The sequence below is a fragment of the Neophocaena asiaeorientalis genome, unplaced genomic scaffold (assembly GCF_003031525.2).
Source record: "Neophocaena asiaeorientalis asiaeorientalis breed wild unplaced genomic scaffold, Neophocaena_asiaeorientalis_V1.1 scaffold59, whole genome shotgun sequence".
In the NCBI taxonomy this organism is placed as follows: Eukaryota; Metazoa; Chordata; class Mammalia; order Artiodactyla; family Phocoenidae; genus Neophocaena; species Neophocaena asiaeorientalis.
The window spans coordinates 2,876,856-2,901,264 of NW_020174268.1; the positions used below are offsets into that span (position 1 = coordinate 2,876,856).

A 24,409-nucleotide genomic window follows, 5' to 3' on the forward strand; every position below is an offset into this window, starting at 1 on the left:
AATATAATAGCTTTAGCTTTTTCTTCATGACTGCTAAATGAAGGCGTTAGACCATAGGCAGGCAGCCGGGGGCACCTGGGACCAGTGAATAGGAATGGAGGTCAGTTCTGATGTACTGTACTTCTTTTTCATCTTTCTTTTTCTTTTTTCTGTCCGTTTATTCTCCTCCCCATTTTCTTTTTTTTTACTGCCTAAAGGCCTATTCATGAAATTTAAAAGATAAAAGATGTTTCTAGACCTGTGGCTAGCGGCAAATAGCAAGTTTTGGCTTTGTTGTTATAGGTGGACCTCTGCCATTTTTTCTAGCACCATGGCTTAGCATTAGAGATGTAACTTTGCAAGACACAACAGTGGATGCCTGACATGCTGTCAGAATCTCACTGTTTCCAAAATACTGTGAACTTTCACAGCGATTTGTGGAGCAATTCTGAAATTCGAGTCAGAGAACCTTGGAATCCTTAAGGAGACAATTTGTAGCAAGCTGTCAGCGGCAGCAGTGGGTGTTTTAACGTATATGCTCATACTTCTACTCCAGTTTTAGGGTAGAGTTATAATCTTGAAGGAATTTCCACACACACCCCACCCCGCTTTCTCTGGCACCTGTTTTTCTATTCAGAGTTTCATGGTACTGTCACCATGTGATGGTAGGAGAAAAGCTAGAGAAAAATAATTCTACCTGTCAAAGAATTAAATTTCAAAAATGTAAAGCTTTAGAGCTGGAAGAGAACTGAAAGTTTCTGACTTGCCTTGTTCACTGCTCTATCCCCAGTGCCATGAATATTTATTGAATAATGAGTATATGAATTAACCGCCCCCATCCCACCTCCATTCTCAAAGTTTCAAGTGCATATGAATCACCTGGGGATGTTCAAAATGCAGATTCTGATTCAGTAGGTCTAGGGTAGGGCTTTAAATTCTGCATTTCTCACAAAGCTCTGAAGTGATACGATATTGTTAGTCTGGGGACCACACTTTGAATAATGAGGCTCTAAACCATAAATTTTAAACTTCCCATTAGTATTTTCATCTTAAAACATACACAGCTGAATTTTCCTATGGTAGTGGCTATTTTGTTTTATTCATTAGAGTAGAGATTTTTTAATTGGATTGTGTTATAATTGTTGCGTTTACAAATGAGCATTTGGGGACCATATGCATACTAAATAAACTGACTCATCTAGTTGCTGAGAGAAAGAGAGAGAGGAACAGGTGGAAAGCTAGCCTTGTTATCCTAGCCGTGGAAATCATATAATTTCACTTTCATAGCATTCTTTTTGTTTGAAGTGAGTCACTGTATCAAGGGGTAGGGGTCCTAGGCTTCACATTTTGAAGGAAGGACTATCAAAGAATTGAGATATATTTTATTTTATTGTTCAATTTTAATATTATTTTATTGAAATTTAGTTGATTTTCAATGTTGTGTTAATTTCTGCTTTATAGCAAAGTGATTCAGTTATACACATATATACATTCTTTTTAAAATATTCTTTTCCATATGGTTTATCATAGGATGTTGAATGTAGTTCTCTGTGCTCTACAGTAGGACCTTGTTTTTTTTACCTATTCTCTATATAAAAGCTGACATCTGCCAACCCCAAACTCCCACTCCATCCCTCCCCCAGCCCCCTCCCCCTCAGCAACCACCAGCCTGTTCTCTATGTCCGTGATTCTGTTTCTGTTTCATAGATAGGTTCATTTGTGCCATTTTTTTCTTTTTAATTTAATTTAATTTATTTTTTTATTGTAGTATAGTTGATTTACAGTGCTGTGCCAATCTCTGCTGTACAGCAAAGTGACTCAGTTATACACACACAGACATTCTTTTTTTTACTATTCTTTTCCATTATGGTTTATCACAGGACATTGAATATAGTTCCCCGTGCTGTACTGTAGGACCTTATTGTTTATCCATCCTGTATATAATAGTTTACATCTGCTAATCCCACACTCCCAGTCCTTCCCTTCCCCACCCCCTCCCCCTTGGCAACCACAAGTCTGTTCTCTATGTCTGTGAGTCTGTTTCTGTTTTGTAGATAGGTTCGTTTGTGCTGTATTTTAGATTCCACATGTAAGTGATATCATATGGTATTTGGCTTCCTGACTTACTTCACTTAGTATGATAATCTGTAGTTGCATTCACATTGCTGCAAATGACATTATTTCATTCTTTTTTTATGGCTGAGTAGTATTCCATTGTATATATGTACCACATCTTCTTTATCTATTCATCTATCAATGGACATTTAGGTTGTTTCCATGTTTTGGCTATTGTGAATAGTGCTGCTATGAACATTGGGGTGCGTGTATCTTTTTGAATTATAGTTTTGTCTGGGTACATGCCCAGGAGTGGGATTGCTGGATCATATGGTAATTCTATTTTTACTTTTCTGAGGAACCTCCATACTATTTTCCACAGTGGCTGCACCAACTCACGTTCCCACCAACAGTGTGGGAGGGTTCCCCTTTCTCCACACCCTCTCCAGCATTTGTTATTTGTAGACTTTTTAATGATGGCCATTCTGACTGGTGTGAGGTGATAGCTCATTGTAGCTTTGATTTGCATTTCTCTAATAATTAACGATGTCGAGCATCTTTTCACGTGCCTATTGGCCATCTGTATTTCTTCTTCGGAGAAATGTCTATTTAGGTCTTCTGCCCATTTTTCGATTGGGTTTTTTGTTTTTTTGTTGTTGAGTTGTATGAGCTGTTTTTATATTTTGGAAATTAAGCCCTTGTCGGTCACATCGTTTGCAAATATTTTCTCCCATTCTGTAGGTTTTTTCATTTTGTTTTTGGTTTCCTTTGCTGTGCAAAAGCTTGTAAGTTTGATTAGGTTGGGATATATTTTAAAACCACTCCAGAGTCATAGCCAATGGCAGCAATAGGAGTTGCCCAGGAAGATAGGCAGTAACTCCCGTCCAATAGTAGCTTGCTCTGGCATTCTCTCAATAGAAGTATTATAGTTTTCCTTTTTCTTGCCTGGTGGAATTTAAATAGTACATAGAAAGTTCATCTAAATTCAAATAGTAACATAGCAGGTGCAGCATACTTGCTCTAGTCTGCCTAGTCACACAAGAGGATATTGGTTAAATCTGTCTGGATATGGACAGGAATTTTTATCCTGGCATTTGTCTCTCTACCACCTGCCAACCCCACCACTACAACCAATACGGAAAATCAGGACTGTTAAGTTCACTTTGTAAATCATCAGTGACCCAAGAAAAGACAGACAGATGGGGGCGGGGGGTGGGAGAGAGAGAGAGAGAGAGATGTTTTAGTCTTTGAGGGAAGAGATTCTTGGAAAGAATTCTCATACAATAAATGAATAATCTAAGTCTAAAGATTCACAGTAATTATTTTATTTAGACATGATAGAAGAGAAAAAATCCATTGAAAACAAATCTGCATTAGAGCTAAGTAAAAAAATGCTCAATTATAATATTTGTAAGACTAATGGTCAATTCTTCATCTGGGTTCTTAGTGAGTATTGGATTCCTGATTTACAAAGAGCGTGTTTGACCCCAGGGAAAGCAATTAACACCCTTTTCACAAGAAAGCATTCATGGCTCAAGGTCTCTGCAAGCTGGAAGGAATTGCAAAAGAATCAATATAACAAAATCAATTTTAAAGTGTGATTTACATAATGCTCTTTGGCTTCAGGAAATAGGCAAATTCTCATTATCTTATTAATGAGGAGTACATAGGAACAAAAGGATATAAAATAATAAGTAATTGCTAAGGGCTTTCTCTCCTGCTAGAGTTGAATCTGAGCCTTGAAGCCAGAAAAATAAAATAGCAGTGGAACAGAAATATCACTAACTACTGACTCCTCTCAGGAGTCATTCCGTCTTGATCAGTTCTGTCCTCCCAGAGGACAGTAAACAAATAGCTTGTTTACTGGTCCTGAGGCATTGCAGAGATGTGTCCACATGGGGCAGCTACTTACAGAGCAGACTTGTGACCCAGCCTAGTTTATCCCCACGCAGAGCCGAACTTTTGTGCAAATTGAATGGAGTTACTCTGCACTTGATTCTCTTAGTTTAGCAAAGACAGTGCTTTTCTTTCTGGATGCTTGAGAGGCAAATGCTGTAGAAATCTATCATGTGTAGAAACAAAAACAATTAGGCAATCAGCCAGTAGCAAATTTGGGAGCTCCAATTTTAATAGGCCATGGAAGCTCTTCTTGGTGGGTGATCAAAGGATGTTGCAGGAAAATAAAACAGAAAAGGCTATGGCTTTGGGGTTGAAGGGTGAAGAGGATGCAAGACTGGGCATCAGAGTACTACAGGTGGATTGAGAGCTGAACCCCCTGGAGTACTCCTCCAGCCTAAAAGTGTCTCTGTTAATGTAGGTTAAAATGTTTAAGGTAGTACCTAAGAGATAGTCCATCCAAATAAACCCATACACAGTAACCTTGAGTCATTGTGTCAATGAATCCACACGGGGAGCCTAAGCCAGTGGTGGGTGGGTTGGTGGTTAATGTGCCGCAACCCCTCAGCCCAGGTCCCCACTGGCTCCTCTGGGGCAGCCTCTGTCTCAGGACAGCAGCGACTCAGCCCAGCACCTGGAATATAACGATTTTGCAATCCCTAATGAATTGTTGGGTCTAAGCAATACTCATCGATGGTTGCCAACATCGCAAGAAGGAAAGAAAGCTAGATGTGATCTCTCTCTGGCTGGAAGTGCACGAGAGCACACAGGAAGGAAATCATCTTCACCTCCACCAAAATCAAGCCCGAGTCTGATCATGCCTCAAGATCTAACTAGCAGTTTGTAGGAAATAAAAGGGAAGGAGAAACATCATAAATGATACCCTCAGATGCAATGAGTAAAATACAGAATGTAGAAAAGTGTATAGTTAAAGAACTATATCTAAGAAACTAGTTTCTTTAACAACGAGACTGAGACAGAGAGAGAAAGACAGAGAGAGACTGAGAACTAAGAGACATTTCAACCAGTCACAACATATGGCCCTTATTTGGATCCCAATTCAGACTACAATTTTTTTTTTTTAATTTTAGGTGTTTGTAAAAATTGTGGTACAATATACAGAACATTTACCATCTTATCCATAGGGGCACGAACCCGTGTCCCCTGCATCGGCAGGCGGACTCTCAACCACTGCGCCACCAGGGAAGCCCCAGAAACTAGTTTCTTTAACAACGAGACTGAGACAGAGAGAGAAAGACAGAGAGAGACTGAGAACTAAGAGACATTTCAACCAGTCACAACATATGGCCCTTATTTGGATCCCAATTCAGACTACAATTTTTTTTTTTTAATTTTAGGTGTTTGTAAAAATTGTGGTACAATATACAGAACATTTACCATCTTATCCATTCAGTGGCATTAAGTTCATTCACATTTTTGTGCAACCATCACCATCACCCAACTCCAAAATTCTCGCATCTTGCAAGACTGAAACTCTGTACTCATTAAACTACAACTCCCGTTCCCCCCTTCTAGCCCCTGGCAACCTCTATTCTACCTTTTTTTCTGCCATGTTTTTATGAGTTTGACTACTCTAGGTACCTCTTGTCGTGGAATCACACATACTCATCTTTCTGTGACCGGCTTATTTCACTTAGAATAATGTCATTGAGGTTCATCCATGTTGCAGCAGGTGACAGAATTTCATTCCTTTTCTAATGCTGAATAATACCCCATTGTATGTATAGGCCACATTTTGTTTATCCATTCATCTGTTCTTGGATACTTGAGTTGCTTCCACCTCTTGGCTCTTGTGAATAATGCTGCCATGAAAAAAATATATTTTGAAGCTCTGGCCAAAGTGATGTATAATTCTTTTCCCCTTTTCCTTCTCCTGCTGGTTGGAAGATGCAGACTTTGTGGTCCATCATGCAGAGGAGGACAACACCCCAGAGATGACAAAATAATAAGATGGAAGAACCCTAGGTTCCCAGCAAGTACATGGAGCAGAGCCATCATCATCTCAGTTGTTAGTTACATGAGAGAGAAGTAAAAAATGCATTGACAAAGCTATTGCAAGAGCTCTACTTACAGAAAGGAGCCTTAAACTGAACTTTCGACTTTACCCATTGATGGGTAGGCACATCCTTGCTTTAGCTAATATTTTCACCTCACCTTGCATGTGAAAACTATTCCTGTCCCTGATGTTTGTGTATTTGGGTGGGAAGTCAGAGCCATCAATAAGGAAGGGCCTCGCTTTTGCTCTTAGCAGGAACATGGACATAATTCCTCATTGATATTCAGCACACATGGCCTCCCTGGCTTTGAAATCTGAACACTAGTGAGGATCCATCTGTTTAATATGATATTTTAGGACTTACTGTTATTTGTGATTTTTATCTGGGCACTTTGATCAAGGGTTTCAGTGCTGTTTCCTAACTATAATTTTATTTAATATATAAAGTATGATATAAATGTTTTGGTAAATCATATATGAAAACAAATTGGACTTCATTACAGCAATGACAAATTAAATTTTCTCATGCTTTATTTAACACTTTATTCCCAGAGTAATCCCTAATGGGCAATTAAACTGACTTACTGAGACTGAGGGCTTTTAGCAGGCCACAGTAACCATATGTTACATCAGACATAAGACACTTAACAAAAGCAATTCAACTGAATTGTGTTATCCATCAGGGAAAATACATGCAGAGTCTTGTCTCATCTCCCAGAAGGAGCAAAGCTATGTGTGTTTATGTGTGTGTCTTTTGTTCTATTTTCTTGTACTGAGTTATCACTTGGTACATGGTCCTATTTTTTTTTCATTGAAGTATAGTTGATTTACAAAATGTCATTAGTTTCAGATGTATAATGCAGTGATTCAATATTTTTATAGATTATACCCCATTTAAAGTTATTACAAAATAATGTCTATATTTCCCTGTACTATACAATATATCCTTGATGTTTATTTTATACATAATAGTTTGTAGCCCCTTAATCCCCTCGCTCCCCCCTCCCCTCTCCCCACCAGTAACCACTAGTTTGTTCTCTATATCTGTGAGTCTTTTTCTGTTTTGTTATATTCATTTGTTTGTTTTATTTTTTAGATTCCACTTGTAAGTGATAACATACAGTATTTGTCTTTCTCTGTCTGGATTATTTCAGTACACATAATACCTTCTAGATCTAGAACATTGTTGCAAATGGCGGAATTTCATTCTTTTATATGGCTGAGTAGTATTCCATTTTATATATATATATATATATCTCACATCTTTACCCATTCATCTGTTGATGGACACTTAGTTTTCTTCCATATCTTGGCTACTGTAAATAATGCTGCTATGAACATTGGGGCACATGTATCTTTTTGAATTAGTATTTTTGTTTTCTTCAAATATATACCCAAGAGGGGAATTGCTGGATCATATATGGTAATTCTATTTTTAGGTTTTTTTTTTTTTAGATTTATTTATTATTTATTTATTTATTTGGCTGCATGGGGTCTTAGTTGTGGCACGTGGGATCTTCATCGAGGCATGCGGGCTTCTCTCTAGTTGTGGTGTGTGGGTTTTCTCTCTCTAGCTGTGGCGCGCAGGCTCCAGAGTGCATAGGCTCTGTAGTTTGTGTCACGCAGGCTCTCTGGTTGAGGCATGCGAGCTCAGTAGTTGTGGTGCACGGGCTTATTTGCCCCATGGCATGTGGGATCTTAGTTCCCTGATCAGGGATTGAACCCGCGTCCCCTGCATTGTAAAGCAGATTCTTTACCGCTGAACCACCAGGGAAGTCCCTATTTTTGTTTTTTTTTTAATTTTTAAAAATATTTAATTAATTTATTTATTTGGCTGAACCAGGTCTTAGTTGCAGCACACAGGATCTTTGCTGTGGCACATGGATCTCTTAGTTGCGGCATGCTGACTCCTAGTTGCGGCATGCATGTGGAATCCAGTTCCCCAACCAGGGGTTGAACCCAGGTCCCCTGCATTGGCACTGTGGAGTCCCAGCCACTGGACCACAGGGAAGTCCCTATTTTTCGTTTTTTGAAGAACCTCTGTTCTGTTTTCCATAGTGGCTGCCCCAATTTACATTCCCACCCACAGCATATAGTCCCTTTCCTCTATATCCTTGCCAGAGTTTTTTATTTGTAGACTTTTTGATGATAACCATTCTGACAGGTGTGAAGTGATATCTCACTGTGCTTTTGATTTTGCATTTCTCTGATGATTAGTGATGAGCATCTTTTCATGTGCCCATTTTCCATCTGTATGTCTTCTTTGGAAAAATATCTATTCAGGTCTTCTGCCCAGTAAATGGTCCTATTTTGCTACACAGCAAGGAATCACAAAGCCTTGTCAATTCGATCTCCTAAATCTGTCTATATGTTTCCAGTTCATCTACTTCTTTTTATCTCCACTTTCCTCATGCAAACCACTGCTCCTTCCAACGTGGATTAGTGCAGTAATGTCTGAACTGGTCTCTTGGTTTCCATTCTGGCCCCTAACTATCCACTTTTTTTCCCCACAGTAGCTAAAGAGATCTTTTTTAAAGTGTAAATTTGGGGCTTCCCTGGTGGCGCGGTGGTTGCGAGTCCCCCTGCCGATGCAGGGGATGTGGGTTCGTATCCCGGTCCGGGAGGATCCCACACGCCACAGGGCGGCTGGGCCCGTGAGCCATGGCCGCTGAGCCTGCGTGTCCGGAGCCTGTGCTCCACAACGGGAGAGGCCGCAGCAGTGAGAGGCCCGCGTACCACAAAAAAAAAAAAAAAAAAAGCAAATCTGATAATTTTATACTCAGACTTAAAACTCTTCTTCAGGGAATGCCCTGGCAGTCCAGCGGGTAGGACTCCACGCTTTCACTACTGAGGGCCTGGGCTGATCTCTGGTCAGGGAACTAAGATACCACAAGCCGCATGGCGCAGCCAAAAAAAAACCTGCTTCTTCAAGTTTATATTTGATCTGAACAAGGCCTGCAAGGCCTTGCATGGGCTGACCTCCCATTCTCTCTCCAACTGGTGGCATTATCACTGCTTTGTCACTCACTCACTGTGCCCTGCCTACTGGCATCCCCCTGCTCCACAGACACCAACACATAGGTCCCTTTGGGGTTTGCAGATGCTACTCCCTTTTTTTTTTTAAAATGGGGTATAGTTGTTTTATAATGTTGTGTTAGTTTCTGCTGTACAGCAAAGTGGAGTTCCCTATGCTATACAGCAGGTTCTCATGCTACTCCCTTTTCTCCAGAACACTAATGATTAAATAAATTATACTGAACACCAAGATAATAAAACGAAAAACTCATCACTTCTCAATTATTTTACTGTATTTTACGATTGTCTATGCGCTCTATTTCCATCTAATGTAGCCATTGGGTGAAAATACTATACGATGCCATGCTAATATGCATCTCATCCAACTTCACACTGCAAATCAGGCAAACAGGGACTTCCCTGGAGGTCCAGTGGTTAGGACTCTGCGGTTCTACTGCAGGGGGCCCAGATTCGATCCCTGGTCAGGGAACTAAGCCACGAGGTGTGGCCAAAAAAAAAAAATTTTTTTTTAAGTAAATAAACTGAATCCTCAAAAAAAAAAATCAGGCAAACATTACAAACCAGGGCTTTTTCTGGGGGTTAGAAAAAGCCAGTTGTTAAACATTTACCAGCATACCACTGCCTATAATAAATTTTTTGTGTTTCCTTTCAATTATTTGACCCAATATAATTAATGCAGTTACCACATAGTTTTCACATTGTAGTGTTAAGTCTTTTTTTTTTTTTTTTTTTTTTTTTTTTGGCGCAGGTAACTATAGCAAAACCAAATTGTTATGAAGGGTCACGGACTCCTAGCATGTGCACATGTATCCAGTAATTTATTAAAAAATATAGAACTGATATCTAATATCTAAGCCCTGCTGCCGGCTGTCATAGGAGTTATACACATTTTTTTTTTTTTTGCGGTACGCGGGCCTCTCTCACTGTTGTGGCCTCTCCCGTTGCGGAGCACAGGCTCCGGACGCGCAGGCTCAGCGGCCATGGCTCACGGGCCCAGCCGCTCCGCGGCATGTGGGATCTTCCCGGACCGGGGCACGAACCCGGGTCCTCTGCATCGAACAGGCAGACTCTCAACCACTGCGCCACCAGGGAAGCCCAAGTCTTTTTGCTTTATTTTCACATTTAATCATGTCAGAACTCTACAAGGTAGGTATAATAATCCCATTTTATAAGCTAGGAATTAGGTGCCGAGATGAAGAAATAATTAAGGTAGTAGGCAGCAATACTATAACTTGAAGCCATGACTCCACAGCTCATGCTCAACAATTTGCTCGTGCTAACAACATGGAAACTATTGGAGGGAGTATTTCTTTTTGTTTGTGGATGACTGGGGAAGAAAGGACTCTGCCAGGGAAGGCAGGTATTCTGTGAGAGAGAGAACTGAGAGGTCAAAGGGAGAGGCAGGGAGAATTTACAGATGGGATCATATAGCCGTGGTGTGATATCAAAGCAAAATTATCGATCTATACCATCACTAGTATAGGGAAAATCTAATTAATGACCACATTGCCACATTCATTTGTAATTTTTTGGGTTTTTTTTGCGGTACGCAGGCCTCTCACTGTTGTGGCCTTTCCCATTGCGGAGCACAGGCTCCGGACACGCAGGCTCAGCGGCTGTAGCTCACTGGCTTAGCCGCTCCGCGGCACGTGGAATCTTCCCGGACTGGGGCACGAACCCGTGTCCCCTGCATCGGCAGGCGGACTCTCAACCACTGCGCCACCAGGGAAGCCCCATTTGTAATTTTTGAATGAAAATCTTTATGTTAATAACCAATACAGAGTAAGTCTGGCTTATCGAGAAGGATTTTGCAAAAGTTACAAATTCCAGTTATAAGATAAATAAACACTAGGGATATAATGTACAACATGATAAATATAATTAACACTGCTGTATGTTATATATGAACATTGTCAAGAGGGTATATCCTGAGTTCTCATCACAAGGAAAAATATTTTACTCTGTTTCTTTGATTTTGTATGTATATGAGATAATGGATGTTCACTAAACTTATTGTGATAATCATTTCAGGTTGTAAGTCAAATCATTATGATGTATACCTTAAACTTATACAGTACTGTATGTCAATTATATCTCAATAAAATTGGAAGAAAAAAATTTTTAAAAAGGAAGGATTTTGTGATCATGTTTTTCTGCCTATATGAATGCCGCTGAAGGTAATACTTCCTCTTGCTAGAATGTTTCTGAGTAAGTATGAACAAAGAGAATCTCTGGCCTAGAGAGACACTGAGCCTCTATGGGAGGGCCAAGGACAAAATCTGAAAGTGGACTCAGCTACTGTTAATATCATTCTAATTCCCTCAACTCGCTTGTAACATCTCCTCTAATGACTGCTGCTTATCCTCTAATGGCTACATGATAGAACTGTGGTGTTCTAAATTTACAAAACATGTCGTGTTCTTGAAAATTTTCCCGCCATTAGTGAGTTCTTGAGCCTTCCCTCCTTGGCTTGCATTTGTGCCTTAAAAGATTTAATAAAAACTTGAGGGGGGTGGTCAAGGGCGCGCAGACACCCGGTCGCGGGCCGCCGGAACATGCTGAGTGGCTTGTGCGGCCAGCTCGCCTCAGCGCTGCGGGGGACACACGCAGAGCCGTCCGCGGGCGCCCAGAGGCATCTGCACGCGTTGGTGTCGCGGCCGTCCACAGACAAGAGCGAGAGGACGAGGAAACCGCTCCGCGCCTTCGACCCAGCGCTGCTGCTGTTCCTGGTGTGCCCGCTCTCCAAGAAGCCGCTGAGATGTGAAGCATCGACCAATGAATTGATTAACGAAGAGTTAGGAATAGCCTATCCAACTGTTGATGGGATTCATAATATGATACCACAGGCAGCTAGGATGACACATCAAAATAAGAAGCAAGAAGAAATGAAGGAGCCATAGGTCATACTTGAAAACAACAGCACAACTAAATTTTCTAAATTCCATCCACCTTTTAAAAAGCCAGAGTGGGGACTTCCCTGGTGGCACAGTGGTTGAGAATCCGCCTAACAATGCAGGGGACACGGGTTCGATCCCTGGTCCGGGATGATCCCAGATGCCACGGAGCAACTAGGCCCATGTGCCACAACTACTGCTTGTGCTCTAGAGGCCATGAGCCACAACTACTGAGCCCGTGAGCCACAACTGCTGAGCCCGTGTGCCGCAACTACTGAAGCCAGCGCACCTAGATCCCGTGCTCTGCAACAAGAGAAGCCACCGCAATGAGAAGCCCGTGCACCGCAACGAAGAGTAGCCCCCGCTCGCCACAACTAGAGAAAGACTGCATGCAGCAACGAAATAGATAAAATAAATAAATCTATATAAAAAGAAAAAAGTCAGAGTGGTGTGTAAAAAGTGGAGCAAAAGAATGTTTCTGTCTCTTTCTACATTGACTGCCCTTATTCCATTGGTCTCTTTAGCAGGACTGTTATACTCGGCCTCTGTGGTGTGCTTTTACAGTCTGCTCTTGTTGATTACCATACCCATTTATGTGTTCTTCCACCTATGGACTTGGACGGGTATTAAACTCTTCAGGCATAATTAATACAACCAGAGCCAAGATGGTGTATCCTAAGGATATGCTTGAGTGTCTGTCCCTGAAAGCTCAACTACATGGAAATACTGGAAACCCACTTAGTTTGCAAGAAAGATGCTTTGCCTAGCTTCTGTCAGAAGTTTAGGACTATGGGAGGCTTAAGCTGCGGAGGCTTCTTTATTGTACTTTGGTTCTGCCCTATTTTTTGGTGGTTTTCATTTATATCTGGGGTATCAGAAAAAACATTTCAACAAAGTGTCTTGTTGGAAATTAATATCCCCGGCCATCATCTGATGACTTTATTTCTTATCCCATTCATAATTAAAAGTTACTAATTTGAAATTTTATACGTTTATTTTACATTCAAAGTCTTTGGTAAAGTCACATGTTGAGGATGACTGAAATAATTCCAGAGGAGCTCTGTTGAAGGAACTGTAGAGAAATGCATTTGAACTAATGTGGTATAAAACTGTAATAAAATGGAAATTTCTTGTATTTGCCAAAATTCTGAGTTTGTAAAATTACCTTCATTTCTTTGGCATCACATACTTACATTAATAATAATAAGATAAGGTATTGACATTTTCCATTAAAAAAAATCTTGACTAGTCAATCATCTGGGAGAGTAAAGAATTTGTGAGTTTCCTTTTTGTGTGGTGACCTCTGTATCTGTCTGTGATGGTTAATTTTATGTGCCAACCTGACTGGGCCTCAGTTTGTCCAGATATTTGGTCCAATGATATTGTGGGTGTGTCTGTGAGGGTATTTCTGGATGAATTAACGTTTGAATCAGTAGAGTGAGTAAAGCAGATTGTCCTCCCCAATATGGGTGAGCTTCACCCAATCAGTTGAAGGCCAAAGTAGAAAAAAAGGTTCAGTAAGGGAGAATGCACTCTGTCTGCCTGTCTTCAAGCTGGGACATTAATCATCTCCTGCCTTCAGATTTGGACTGGAACTTACACCATCATCTCTCCTGCCTCTCAGGCCTTTGAACTCAGACTAGGAGCATACCTTTGGCTCTTCTGGTCTTCAGCTTGCCAAATGCAGATCTTAGGACTTCTCAGCCTCCATAATCATGTGAGCCAATTCCTATACAGTAAATGCCTATCTATCTATCTATCTATCTATCTATCTATGTATGTATCATGTGTTTCTCTGGAGAATCCTGACTAATACTTATTTGGTACTGAGAATGATCCTAGAGGAACATGGTGTTAAGGATAGGTTTTCCTAAATTGGTTCTGGGTTTTTGGAACTGGCTGTCTAATCTAATTAGATTTAAAGATGCTAATGACCCTATTTCAAGTAGTAAAGAGAACACCAAAGGTCTCTGGCATGATTGGGCGATAGAGATACCTGAAATATCTGCACTGGGTATGCCTAATTGACCACAAGCAGAAATCCATAGAACCTGTGTGGGAATGGATATTAAGGGTATGGGATCATGGTGGAAAGAACACAAAGCTGGATTGGGCCAAAATTATCGATGTCTGGCATATAATAGGCCCTTAGGAGGGTGAAGGATCTAGCTGTAATATATGCTACCCTGTTGGTCTCCAAAGTAAATCTGTGAATCTGCTTCATGGAGCCCGCATCCTCCTTTCCTCTCACAGCTCATAAGCATCCTCTTCAAGCTGGAAGGAAATTTGAAAAGGACAGATAGAAGAAGTCTGTTCTTTATTCAGCAATGTAGGAGGATGAGGTGCTCAATAAGTTTTTTTTTCTTCTTCTTCCTTATATAATAATTTTAAAATATTCACTTTTTCCTTTCTTCTCTAGGCATTTCTTCTTCTTTAGCTATTTGTTCTCCCCCAATCCCTGTAAACACATACACACACACACACACACACACACACACACACACACACATTTTTAGGGTTCCCATAAGCCACAGATCAAGGCCAAGGTTCTAATCCTTTACTCTAAAGGTCATTACTAGGGTCATCCAGACTACATTAAGTCTCTTCTCTTATGGTCTCATATTTTAATTTATTCCTTCTATTTGATCAAAGCTTAAAGCAGCTCTCTTTATCCGCTTGTCCTTTATATCTTTTAAGGCCATTTCCCAAGCTGTAACACAAGAATGCAATCTTCCTTTTTAACACATGCCTCGTCTCCTATTTTTCCTGTTAGTTTTCCCAGCTGATCTCAGTGACCTGACAGCTTTTTCTAGCCCTATGCTGCACAGACATGGAATTTCTTCAATTATGTGTACGGTTCTGATGCAGGATTCAATACATTACTTGCCATTCTTACAATATCTTACTGTCTGTTTCTCTTTCAGCAAATGTTCATTCAGCCAAAGCCTATTGAAATCTGACAGGGTGTCAAGCATTGTGCCAGATGCTGTGAATAAAAAATGAATAAAACACTATTTCTGCCTAGGAGGAGCTCATAGTCTAGAAAGCAAAGGCAGCATGTAAACATGTATATTATAATGCATCGTGCTAAGTATCGCACACTGTGATGTGAAGAAAAATGAAACTTCCTCTGGGGGAGTTGATGAAAGATCTCATAGGAAGTGACATTTCCATTAGTCTTGACACCTAAGTAGGAGTCTGCCAATCAGAAGACAGAGGTGAGAATGAGGGTAAGGGAAGAATAGGGCATCTGAGTAAAGGGAATCCAGTGTGCAGAGGCTCTGAAATAACTGAGGAACATTCTGCTGTATTCAGGGAGGTCTGATGGGTTAGGTGTGGATGGATGTGTGGTGCATTGAGTGGCAGGTATCAAACTGAGAGGGCCTGTGTGGAGAGGATTGAATTTTATTCTAGAGGCAAGAAAAGAGAGAGGAAATTCTATAAGCAGGGAAGTTTAACAATCAGATTTGTCTGTTACATGTCTATTGTCATTGACCTAATTACAGGGCTCCGGGTTTTGGAGTCTAAAAGGGGTGTACTCAGCTTGTTTAATTGGAGGTGCTCAGGGTGCCTTTCAATTGAGACCACTTGTGCTAATTCACTTTATTACTCCTACCCTGTCCTCCAAATGCTGTCTCTCTCTCCTTGGCCAGGGTTGGACAGATACTGACAGCCTTTGTCTCTTTGAACCCCATTTTTCTGTTTTGACACCTTCTTTCTTCAGTTACGCTGACCTAGTCTTCGAAAGTATTGCTGACGTTTTGGCCCATCCCACCTTATGCTCTTATCACTCGGGCACAGCCCACGGCAGTAGCCACACCCACTCAAGAAGTTGCCTGCTCAGGAAGTTTGTCTGCAGCAGTGCGCCGTACTGACGGTAGCAGCGCGCAGGCGCAGTTCCCGGCTCCCGGCGGCGTGTTCCTCTTTTCCCGGGATCCCAGCGTCCCAGCAGGTGAACCCCGGCTATTAACAGTCAGCCTGCGGCTCCGGCTTGCGCTGTGCTCCGGTCCCTCGCTCCGCAGCCCCCCAGCTTCCGGGGCCTCTGCTCTGGCCCGCACGCCTCCGCCGGCGACAGACCCATGGCCGAGCGCGGGGAACTCGATCTGACAGGCGCCAAGCAGAACACCGGAGTGTGGCTGGTCAAGGTAAGGTTTGCGCGGCTCCCGCTTGCGCTCCTCCTTAAAGTAGTTTCAGTGACTTGAGACTGTCCCACCCCGTGCGCCTTTTAAAGTTCTTTACGGCCTTCTCATTAGAGCTTCGGTTAACTTGAGAGGCAGGACTCATTGTTATGCTCGTTTGCAGACGAGAAGATTAGTTAAGGGACGCCCAGTGTTTTTCAGCCAATTAAGAGCCCGAGCCTGCCTGGCATGGATCTCCTTTCCCCACGACCTGGTTTTTCTGGGGCCCTGTCTTGGTGTCCCCCAATGTGAGCGGTGCATTTAACCCCAAGCTGAAAATTTTCTGCATCTTCTCTTGGTGAAACTGATTTTAGTTATCAGTCTGTATAAGGAAGTTGAGTGTCTGCTTCCTGTTAAAATTTTCTCAGCCAGAAAGTAGAACTGGTCTCTGCGTACCCTTAAAGTATTCTTTTAGGTTGTTGGTTCTTATGCAGTTCTCAGGAGAGCTGAGAGCTCTGAACTCAGGAAAGGAGAGGCCGTGGACTGGAGTGTTCTTTTAGAGCATGACCTGGTCTCGTGAAACTGTCAGCAAACGTCTTTCCTTTTGTTTTGTTTTGTAAAGACAGCAATCTTGATTAGCCCTTAGTGAGCACAGTATTTGTGCTTTACTTTTTCATATTGGGGAGTGTTGTCTTTTAGGAGGGTTTTATAAGACATATGTAATGTTCAAAATGTGATTGTGACAGTATCCGAAACTCAAATAAAATGTAGGGACCTTGGTTTGTTAGATTTTTAAAAACTTATATCACATGGCTGAGTTTTCATCAGTTAAATCTGAGAGGCCCGTCCTGTCTGCCTCTCTGAAGTAGCTCTCTTATGCTTATTTGCTAGCCGGGTCGAACCTGTATTATATTCTTCAAAGCACTTGTCAGAGTCCAAAGTGATTCTGTGTTCAGTGTTGGTTACCTCCTTTCCCCAGCACACTCACAGTCACATTTCTCGAGACTAGACTTCTTGCCTGTCACACCCCGATCTGTGTTTGGCACATGGTAATAGCTCAGATATGTGATGAATGAATGAATGAATGAACTCTTATCCTTCATTGCTAGCCTTAGTCTCTGGTACTCATTTGACTTATCACGGCGTTATCAGTGTGATTTAAATAATGGAGTAGAGACTCCCCTGGTGGCGCAGTGGTTAAGAATCCGCCTGCCAATGCAGGGGACACTGCGGGTTTGAACCCTGGTTTGGGAAGATCCCACATGCCGCGGAGCAGCTAAGCCCCCTGCGTGCGCCACAACTACTGAGCCTGCGTTCTAGGGCCCGCGAGCCACAACTGCTGAAGCCCGCGCGCCTAGAGCCCACGCTCCGCAACAAGAGAAGCCACCGCATTGAGAAGCCCGCGCACCGCAATGAAGAGTAGCCCCCGCTCACCGCAACTAGAGAAAGCCCGTGTGCAGCAACATCTCTCTCCTCCTGCGTGCTAAATGGAGGGGAATCATTAGGGAGGAGAGCTCCTTTACAGACTGAAAGAGCTTGAAAAGATGGTGATGCTTGAGATGATGTGTTTGTGCTTGGAGCACAGTAAATGCTCAAGAAAGGTTGTTTGCCTTACAGAGAGGTTTGGATGGGTGGACAGAGTCCACCATAGTATCTCCGTAGTATACCATGGAGAGTGGAACTGAAATGCAGGAGTGAAAATGCACAGTAACATGCTGTATCCTGGAAATCAGAGAGGAGATTATTATGCCTCGAGTAGAGGCTTGGGACTGATCCTGTCACATTGTGAAATGGGGATGTTTTAACTTTAGTCTACAAGAAGTGAGGAAACTTTTGGAGGTTTTTGAGTAAGGCAGGGATGCAAATGATTCTTTTAGGGGGAAAAAAAAACTTGAGGGGAAGATAACAAAATTAGAGTCAAAATTAGAAAATTATCACAGGATCATAGGCGTTTGATAGTGAATTCTGAGGAGTTAGGGAAACTTTTTCAGCAAAAGTTGTCAGGATGTTGTGACTGACTAAATGAGGATGTGAAAGAAAACAATGAATCTAAAGTTAAGAAATTTTAGTGTTCTTTCATATATGGCCATTTGAATACATTTTATCACTTTAAAAACTTACCTCAGACTAAGGATTTGTTCTGTTTTATAAAGGTAGTTATAATGTTTCAATTATTTATTGTTTGCTGTATCATTGTTTCCTTACATCAATTTGGCCTGTAGTATTTCTTCTTTTTCTAACCTTATGTATCAAAGAAAAGTAACAGGCTTGCAAATACTACATCTTTCCAGAGTGTGAAAGGACTTTTTTTTTGCCAGTTCTTGTCCTCTGACAACCTTATCTCTTAAAGAGGATGAGAATTGCTATCAAATACTTTCTGTTCTAAAATCCATTCATGTTCCCTCTTTGTTTGATAACTTTTATTTCTGCTTTAGTTAAAGGAATGCTAGTAGGCAGTGAGGTTTGATTTGCACACCTGTCAGATAGTTTGAATTTGTTTCATTTGCGCTGGGATTAGCATCCAGTATGATTTTCATGCCCATATCCTAAGCATATTTGGATTTTTATCTCTGAATTATAGGAATAAGTTATATGAGAGCTTCAAGTTGTAATGGTTAATTTCATTTTCAGCTTGCTTTGTGTGATATTAAAATATAATATGTTGTTTATAGAGTTTGTTTTCATTCTTACCCAATTAGAATTTGTGAATAGAACTACATACGACTTTAAATCTTTTCAGTACACGTTAATATTTCTTATAAATAACTCCTTGAGTTCTGATCTTTGAGGATCATTTGTTGTAAAATACATGAGTTTCTTCCTAGAGTGTTACAAGTTCATGGGCCGTTTTGTTCATATTTTATTAATTCCATCACTAGACAGGTATAGAAAAGGATAAATACAAGTAAGGGTTATACATACAAGATCTCTGAGAGGTTTTTTTTTTTTTTTTTTTTTTTTTTTTTTGCGGTACGGGTACGCGGGCCTCTCACTGTTGTGGCCTCTCCCGTTGCGGAGCACAGGCTCAGCGGCCATGGCTCACGGGCCCAGTCACTCCACGGCACGTGGGATCTTCCCGGACCGGGGCACGAACCCGCGTCCCCTGCATCGGCAGGTGGACTCTCAACCACTGCGCCACCAGGGAAGCCCTCTGAGAGTTTTAAGTAGGAAAAAAGTTGTCAGGTGGGAACAGGGAAGACTTTGGGGAAGGTGACATTTAAGAAGAGCCTATGGAGTTGATTAGTTAGAAAAGACTTCCCAGCAGGGCTGGTGAGTGTGTTCAGGAAAAGGCAAATATAGTGGAAGATTGTGTACCAGAATATCCACTACCTGTAACTGTTCTGGCCTAATGAAATGCCATTTCTGGAGTTTTGAATATCTTAAATCTACAAGAGAATGATCTAAATAAGTTTTGATAGATAATAGACATGATTGGATTTAACTTCACAATAGATGCCACCTGCTAAGAAACATAAACAGCCGCCGTTTTTACCTGGTCAGGGAGCTAGTCCCTTGTAGTTTGCATTGCCCTATTTCTGTTGCTTAGTCTATGCCACTGTTAGGTTGCCAGCTGGTCACACTACTAATACACACCCGGTATGAAATCAGGATCTAAAAATGATATTTAAAAAAATTTTAGCATAGTTCTTCTGTTTGGCTTCCAATATTTATTTAAACTTTATTTATTTATTTTTGTCTGCATTGGGTCTTCGTTGCCGCACGCAGGCTTTTCTCTAGTTGCGGCAAGTGAGGGCTACTCTTCATTGCGGGGCGAGGGCTTCTCATTGCGGTGTTTTCTCTTGTGGAGCACGGGCTCTAGGCACGCGGGCTTCAGTAGTTGTGGCACGTGGGCTCAGTAGTTGTGGCTCATTGGCTCTAGAGCACAGGCTCAGTAGTTGCGGCGCACGGGCTTTGTTCCTCCGCGGCATGTGGGATCTTCCCGGACCAGGGCTCGAACCCGTGTCCCCTGCATTGGCAGGTGGATTCTCAACCACTGCGCCACCAGGGAAACCCAGCTTCCAATATTTAGACTTCTGGAAAAAAATCATCTTATCTAGTTATGATTGGCAGGAGGGTAGGGTACCTGATGGGGAAGAGGGGGAGATAAAGTTGGCAGGGTTTTTAGGAGTGGTGGGGTTTTTGTAAGTAATGAATATCATACTGGAGCTTGAATTATAAGAAATGCTATCTCGTGAGGGAAATGGACAGGTGGAGGTATTGACAAGCGCTGCAATGGGTCCAACCAACAGCTCCCTAGCCAGCAAAAAGGTGTGTTTCAAGCCCCATCAGCCTTCCTCTTATAAGCATTTTGATTGATACTTGTTGGAGGAGAGGATCAGGACAAGAGAGATGGACACCATCCCCTGTGAATATTGGGTCCTCCATTCAACAACTCAGATGCCACCAAGCTCAACTTTTATTTTTTCACAGACAGTTAAACAGTTGGACTTTGGCAGCCAGAGAGAAAGCTGTGTACCAGGGAGAGATGAAACCGGAATGGGTGATACCTTGAAGTCTTGCAGGAGAAAAAGGAACTTAGATTTATAATGTACCAAGTATTTTACACAGCAAACCTGTGAAGTAGGTACTAATTATATTTTTCAGATGATAAAATTGAGGCTTAGGGAGGTTAATTATCTTGCCCAAGCATGGAACAGTAATTCAAATTTAGGTCTGTTTGGCTACAAAGCTTATGCCAGGAATAGGAAATGTCTTTTTTTCCCCTTGGTTCCCTTTAATGAATCATCTCCCTGGAGACCAGAGGTGAGGTGGGGGACTTTGTGTTTTTTTTGTTTTGTTTTGTTTTTTGTTTTTTTACGGTACACGGGCCTCTCACTGTGGTGGCCCCTCCTGCTGCGGAGCACAGGCTCCGGACACGCAGGCTCAGCAGCCATGGCTCACGGGCCCAGCCGCTCCGCGGCATGTGGGATCCTCCCGGGCCGGGGCACGAACCCATGTCCCCTGCATCGGCAGGCGGACTCTCAACCACGGCGCCACCAGGGAAGCCCTGGGACTGTTTTTATGGCCTTGGGTCTTGTCAGCTCCATATGTTGACCTTCAAGTAAACGTGTGAGTAGAAGCTGCCTGTCATAGGTTGGGTTCCCAGGGAAGCTGGTTCTGAGGAGAAGGTTAGCATGCAGAGGTTTGTTATGGAGTGCTCCTGGGATCATCACCTGTGGAAGGAAAAGGACTTATGCAGGATTGGGCACAGGATGGTTTGCCCCAGGAACAGTGGGCGATCGTGGCCAAAGGGCCTGTCTTCAGTGGAGGCAATTCCACAGAGAGCTAACAGCTGAGGGCTCTCTGTGGTCACTCCCAGCAGCTAGGGGAATAAGGCCTTCAATCCTAAACGAGGAAAAGGGTGTCACATCACTGTCTAATACAGTGTCCAATACTCTGGGAGAAACAGGGCTTTGGAGACTAGTAGTTGGGGAACTAGATATTTGATGACGCAAAGTTGGCAAACAAGCTTAGGGGAGTAACTACTGTATATATCCCCTTAGCACCTTGGATTCAAAGGCACTGTTGACCTTAAAATTGACCTGTAGCTTGAGCGAGCGGATTGATTCATCCAACAAGCTTTCCGTGATCACCAGTCATTGTTCTGGGCTCTGAGTGTGTTATGGTGAGCAAGAACAGACAGGCCTGGGCTCTGTAAACCCGGATCTGTAGTCTGTGCTGGAGAGAGACATCAGTCAAGTCCTAATGAAGGCGGTTCCAGACAGATGAGGGCACTGAAGCAAGGAGTACTGTTGTGTGAGTGTGAATAGCAAAGGAACTTGACTTAGTCTGGGAGGTCAAGGGAGTTTCCCTGAGGAAATAATGCTTAAGTGAGTCATTTTCTGGTCTTGGGAAATCTGAGAAAACATCCCTGTACTCATTATCTTGTCTTCATCTCATTTTCTTTAATGAATGTGTAGACAGTGGAAACAACACAGATATCTCACAAGTGACATGTTGACAAGAGTGTTTTGTGGAAATTTACTAAGAATAGAATTCAGGTGTTCTCATCCAGAAACAAAGGTAATTATGTGAGGAGACGATATGTTAATTAGCTTGACTAGCGTAATCATTTCACTGCATATATCAAATCATCATGTTGTACACCTTAAAAATAAAATATAATGTTTTAATTAAAAATAGCAGCTGTCCAGGGGCTTCCCTGGAGGCGCAGTGGATAAGAATCTGTCTACCACTGCAGGGGACATGGGTTCCATCCTTGGTCTGGGAAGATCCCACATGCCACGGAGCAACTAAGCCCGGACACCACAACTACTGAGCCTGCGCTCTAGAACCTATGTGCCACAACTACTGACCATGAGCCTAGGGCAACAAGAGAAGCCTGTACACCGCAACAGAGAGTAGCCCCCGCTCGCCACAACTAGAGAAAGCCTGCGTGCAGCAATGAAGACCCAACGCAGCCAAAAATAAATAAAATTAAATCTTAAAAATAAAATTAAAATAACAATAAAAATATCAGCTGTCCAAAAAAAGTATTTTGGAGCCTTGGAACCATATATACCGTTATTTTTCCTTTTCCTTCTACCTCTTTTTTCACAACTTAATGGGCTGGGACTTCTGGGAAGCCCATTTCCGTAAGCTCTTGGTGTAGAAAGTTATATATGATTGACATAGTATCCTCATTGTATTCTGTTTTTCATTACAAGGGTATAGTATTTTGGCAGCCTTTTGAATTAAATAAACTGGTAGGCTTACCTGGGAACTTCCTTTTTTCTTTTTTTTTTTTGGCCACATTGCACGCAGCATGCCAGATCTTAGTTCCTCGACCAGGGACTGAACCTGCGCCCCCTGCAGTTGGAAGCGCAGAGTCTTAACCGCTGGACCACCAGGGAAGTTCCGTGGGAACTTACAGTTTTATTATAACAATGATGACAATGCAGTATGAGTTCCAAACTTGTTTTTATCAATTAACTTCTGGGACGTAATCTTTGTTTTAGTTGGCAATTGCTTGTATTAGATACAATTATTGTACTGGATTTGATTCTTAAATTTGTTTTAGTGTATGATATATACTTACTTCACTTAGAACTATTGTCTTGTTGTTTGGTGGCCTAAATTGTAGTCTCCAGCAGTTTGATCATAGAATCTTCTGACCTGGTTAATGTATTGAAGAACAGTGGTCTCATCAAGAGCTCCAGAACATTCTTTTTTTAATTAATTAATTTATTTATTTTTGGCTGTGTTGGGTCTCCGTTGCTGCACACAGGCTTTCTCTAGTTGTGGCGAGCGGGGGCTACTCTTCGTTGTGGTGCGCAGGCTTCTCACTGCGGTGGCTTCTCTTGTTGCGGAGCACAGGCTCTAGGCGCGTGGGCTTCAGTAGTTGTGGCTCACAGGCTCTAGAGTGCAGGCTCAGTAGTTGTGGCATGCGGGCTCAACAGTTGTGGCTCATGGGCTCTAGAGCACAGGCTCAGTAGTTGTGGCACACGGGCTTAGTTGCTCCGTGGCATGTGGGATCTTCCTGGACCAGGGATCGAACCCATGTCCCTTGCATTGGCGGGCGAATTCTTAACCACTGCACCACCAGGGAAGCCTCAAGAGCTCCAGAACATTCTTGTCTTCCCTTTATCTTAATAACATTTCAGGGAACCAGCAATGAGGGGACAGTGGCAGGTTGGAAAATGCTCCACTCTACTATTGGTGTTTTCCTCTCTTCCCCCTTATTTTAAGGTAGATCTCTGAAATAAGGTTTCCCTTTGAGAATGCAGTGAGAGTTATTAAAATTAAATTCTGTATCCTGGATTTATCCTAATAACACCATCATTTTCATTACACTAACATTTCTTCAACAATATCCAGTCATTAAAATAATAACTGTTCCTACTGTGTGCCAGGCTATTCTAGATGCTAGGGATGTGGCAGTAAACAAAACACACAAAATATCTACCTCGTGCAGATTGCATTCTAATGGGGAGGGAGAATGGACAATAAACAGATATGTATATAGCAGGTGATTAGTGCTCTGAAGAAAAACAAATCAGGGTAAAAGGTGTAGAAGGTAGATGGGGATGCTATTTTAATGGCGTGGGGAAGGGCCTCACTGATAAGGTGGGCCTTGAGCAGAGACCTGAAGGAAGTTATGGGGATGCCCTTCAGATATCTGGAGGAAGAGCATTCCAGACAGAAGTAACAACGAATCAAAGGCCCTCGGATGGGATGGTGTTGGGAACGTTCACAAATCTGTGTGATTAGAGTCGAGTGAAGGCAGTAGGAGGGTCATGAATCCATAGATCCATGAGGCCATGGATTGCAGAGGGCTGAATCATCTAAGACATTATAGAGGATTTTTACAATGAGTGACATGGGAAGCGAGTAGCCATAGAGAGGCAGCTTGGCATGCTGACGGTGGAGCTAGACTGCCTAGGTTAGAATCCTGGCTTCCCACCGCTAGTAAC

General features: G+C 42.2%; 3 protein-coding genes across 3 annotated transcripts in view; all 3 read left to right on the forward strand.

Annotated features, from left to right (window-relative positions):
- Positions 1 to 11,538: 11,538 nt before the first annotated feature.
- Positions 11,539 to 11,976, forward strand: LOC112406663 (protein preY, mitochondrial-like). Its single transcript, XM_024755613.1, has one exon. It carries the CDS (start codon positions 11,539 to 11,541, stop codon positions 11,881 to 11,883), a length of 345 nt encoding a protein of 114 aa, XP_024611381.1. The 3' UTR covers positions 11,884 to 11,976.
- A 373-nt stretch (positions 11,977 to 12,349) lies between these two features.
- LOC112406649 (phosphatidylinositol N-acetylglucosaminyltransferase subunit Y-like) lies at positions 12,350 to 12,526 on the forward strand. Its single transcript, XM_024755589.1, has one exon. The coding sequence runs from the start codon at positions 12,350 to 12,352 to the stop codon at positions 12,524 to 12,526; it is 177 nt and encodes a 58-aa protein (XP_024611357.1).
- A 3,240-nt stretch (positions 12,527 to 15,766) lies between these two features.
- GTF2F2 (general transcription factor IIF subunit 2) overlaps positions 15,767 to 24,409 on the forward strand; it is a 153,005-nt gene continuing 144,362 nt past the window's right edge. Inside the window, exon 1 of the mRNA XM_024755610.1 lies at positions 15,767 to 16,022. Coding sequence (XP_024611378.1) covers positions 15,957 to 16,022 — 66 coding nt within the window. The 5' untranslated portion in view covers positions 15,767 to 15,956. The remainder of the gene's footprint in view (positions 16,023 to 24,409) is intronic.

Excerpts from the sequence above, each read along its gene's own strand:
- LOC112406663 (XM_024755613.1), top strand. The coding sequence starts at position 11,539 with ATGCTGAGTGGCTTGTGCGGCCAGCTCGCCTCAGCGCTGCGGGGGACA.
- LOC112406649 (XM_024755589.1), top strand. The coding sequence starts at position 12,350 with ATGTTTCTGTCTCTTTCTACATTGACTGCCCTTATTCCATTGGTCTCT.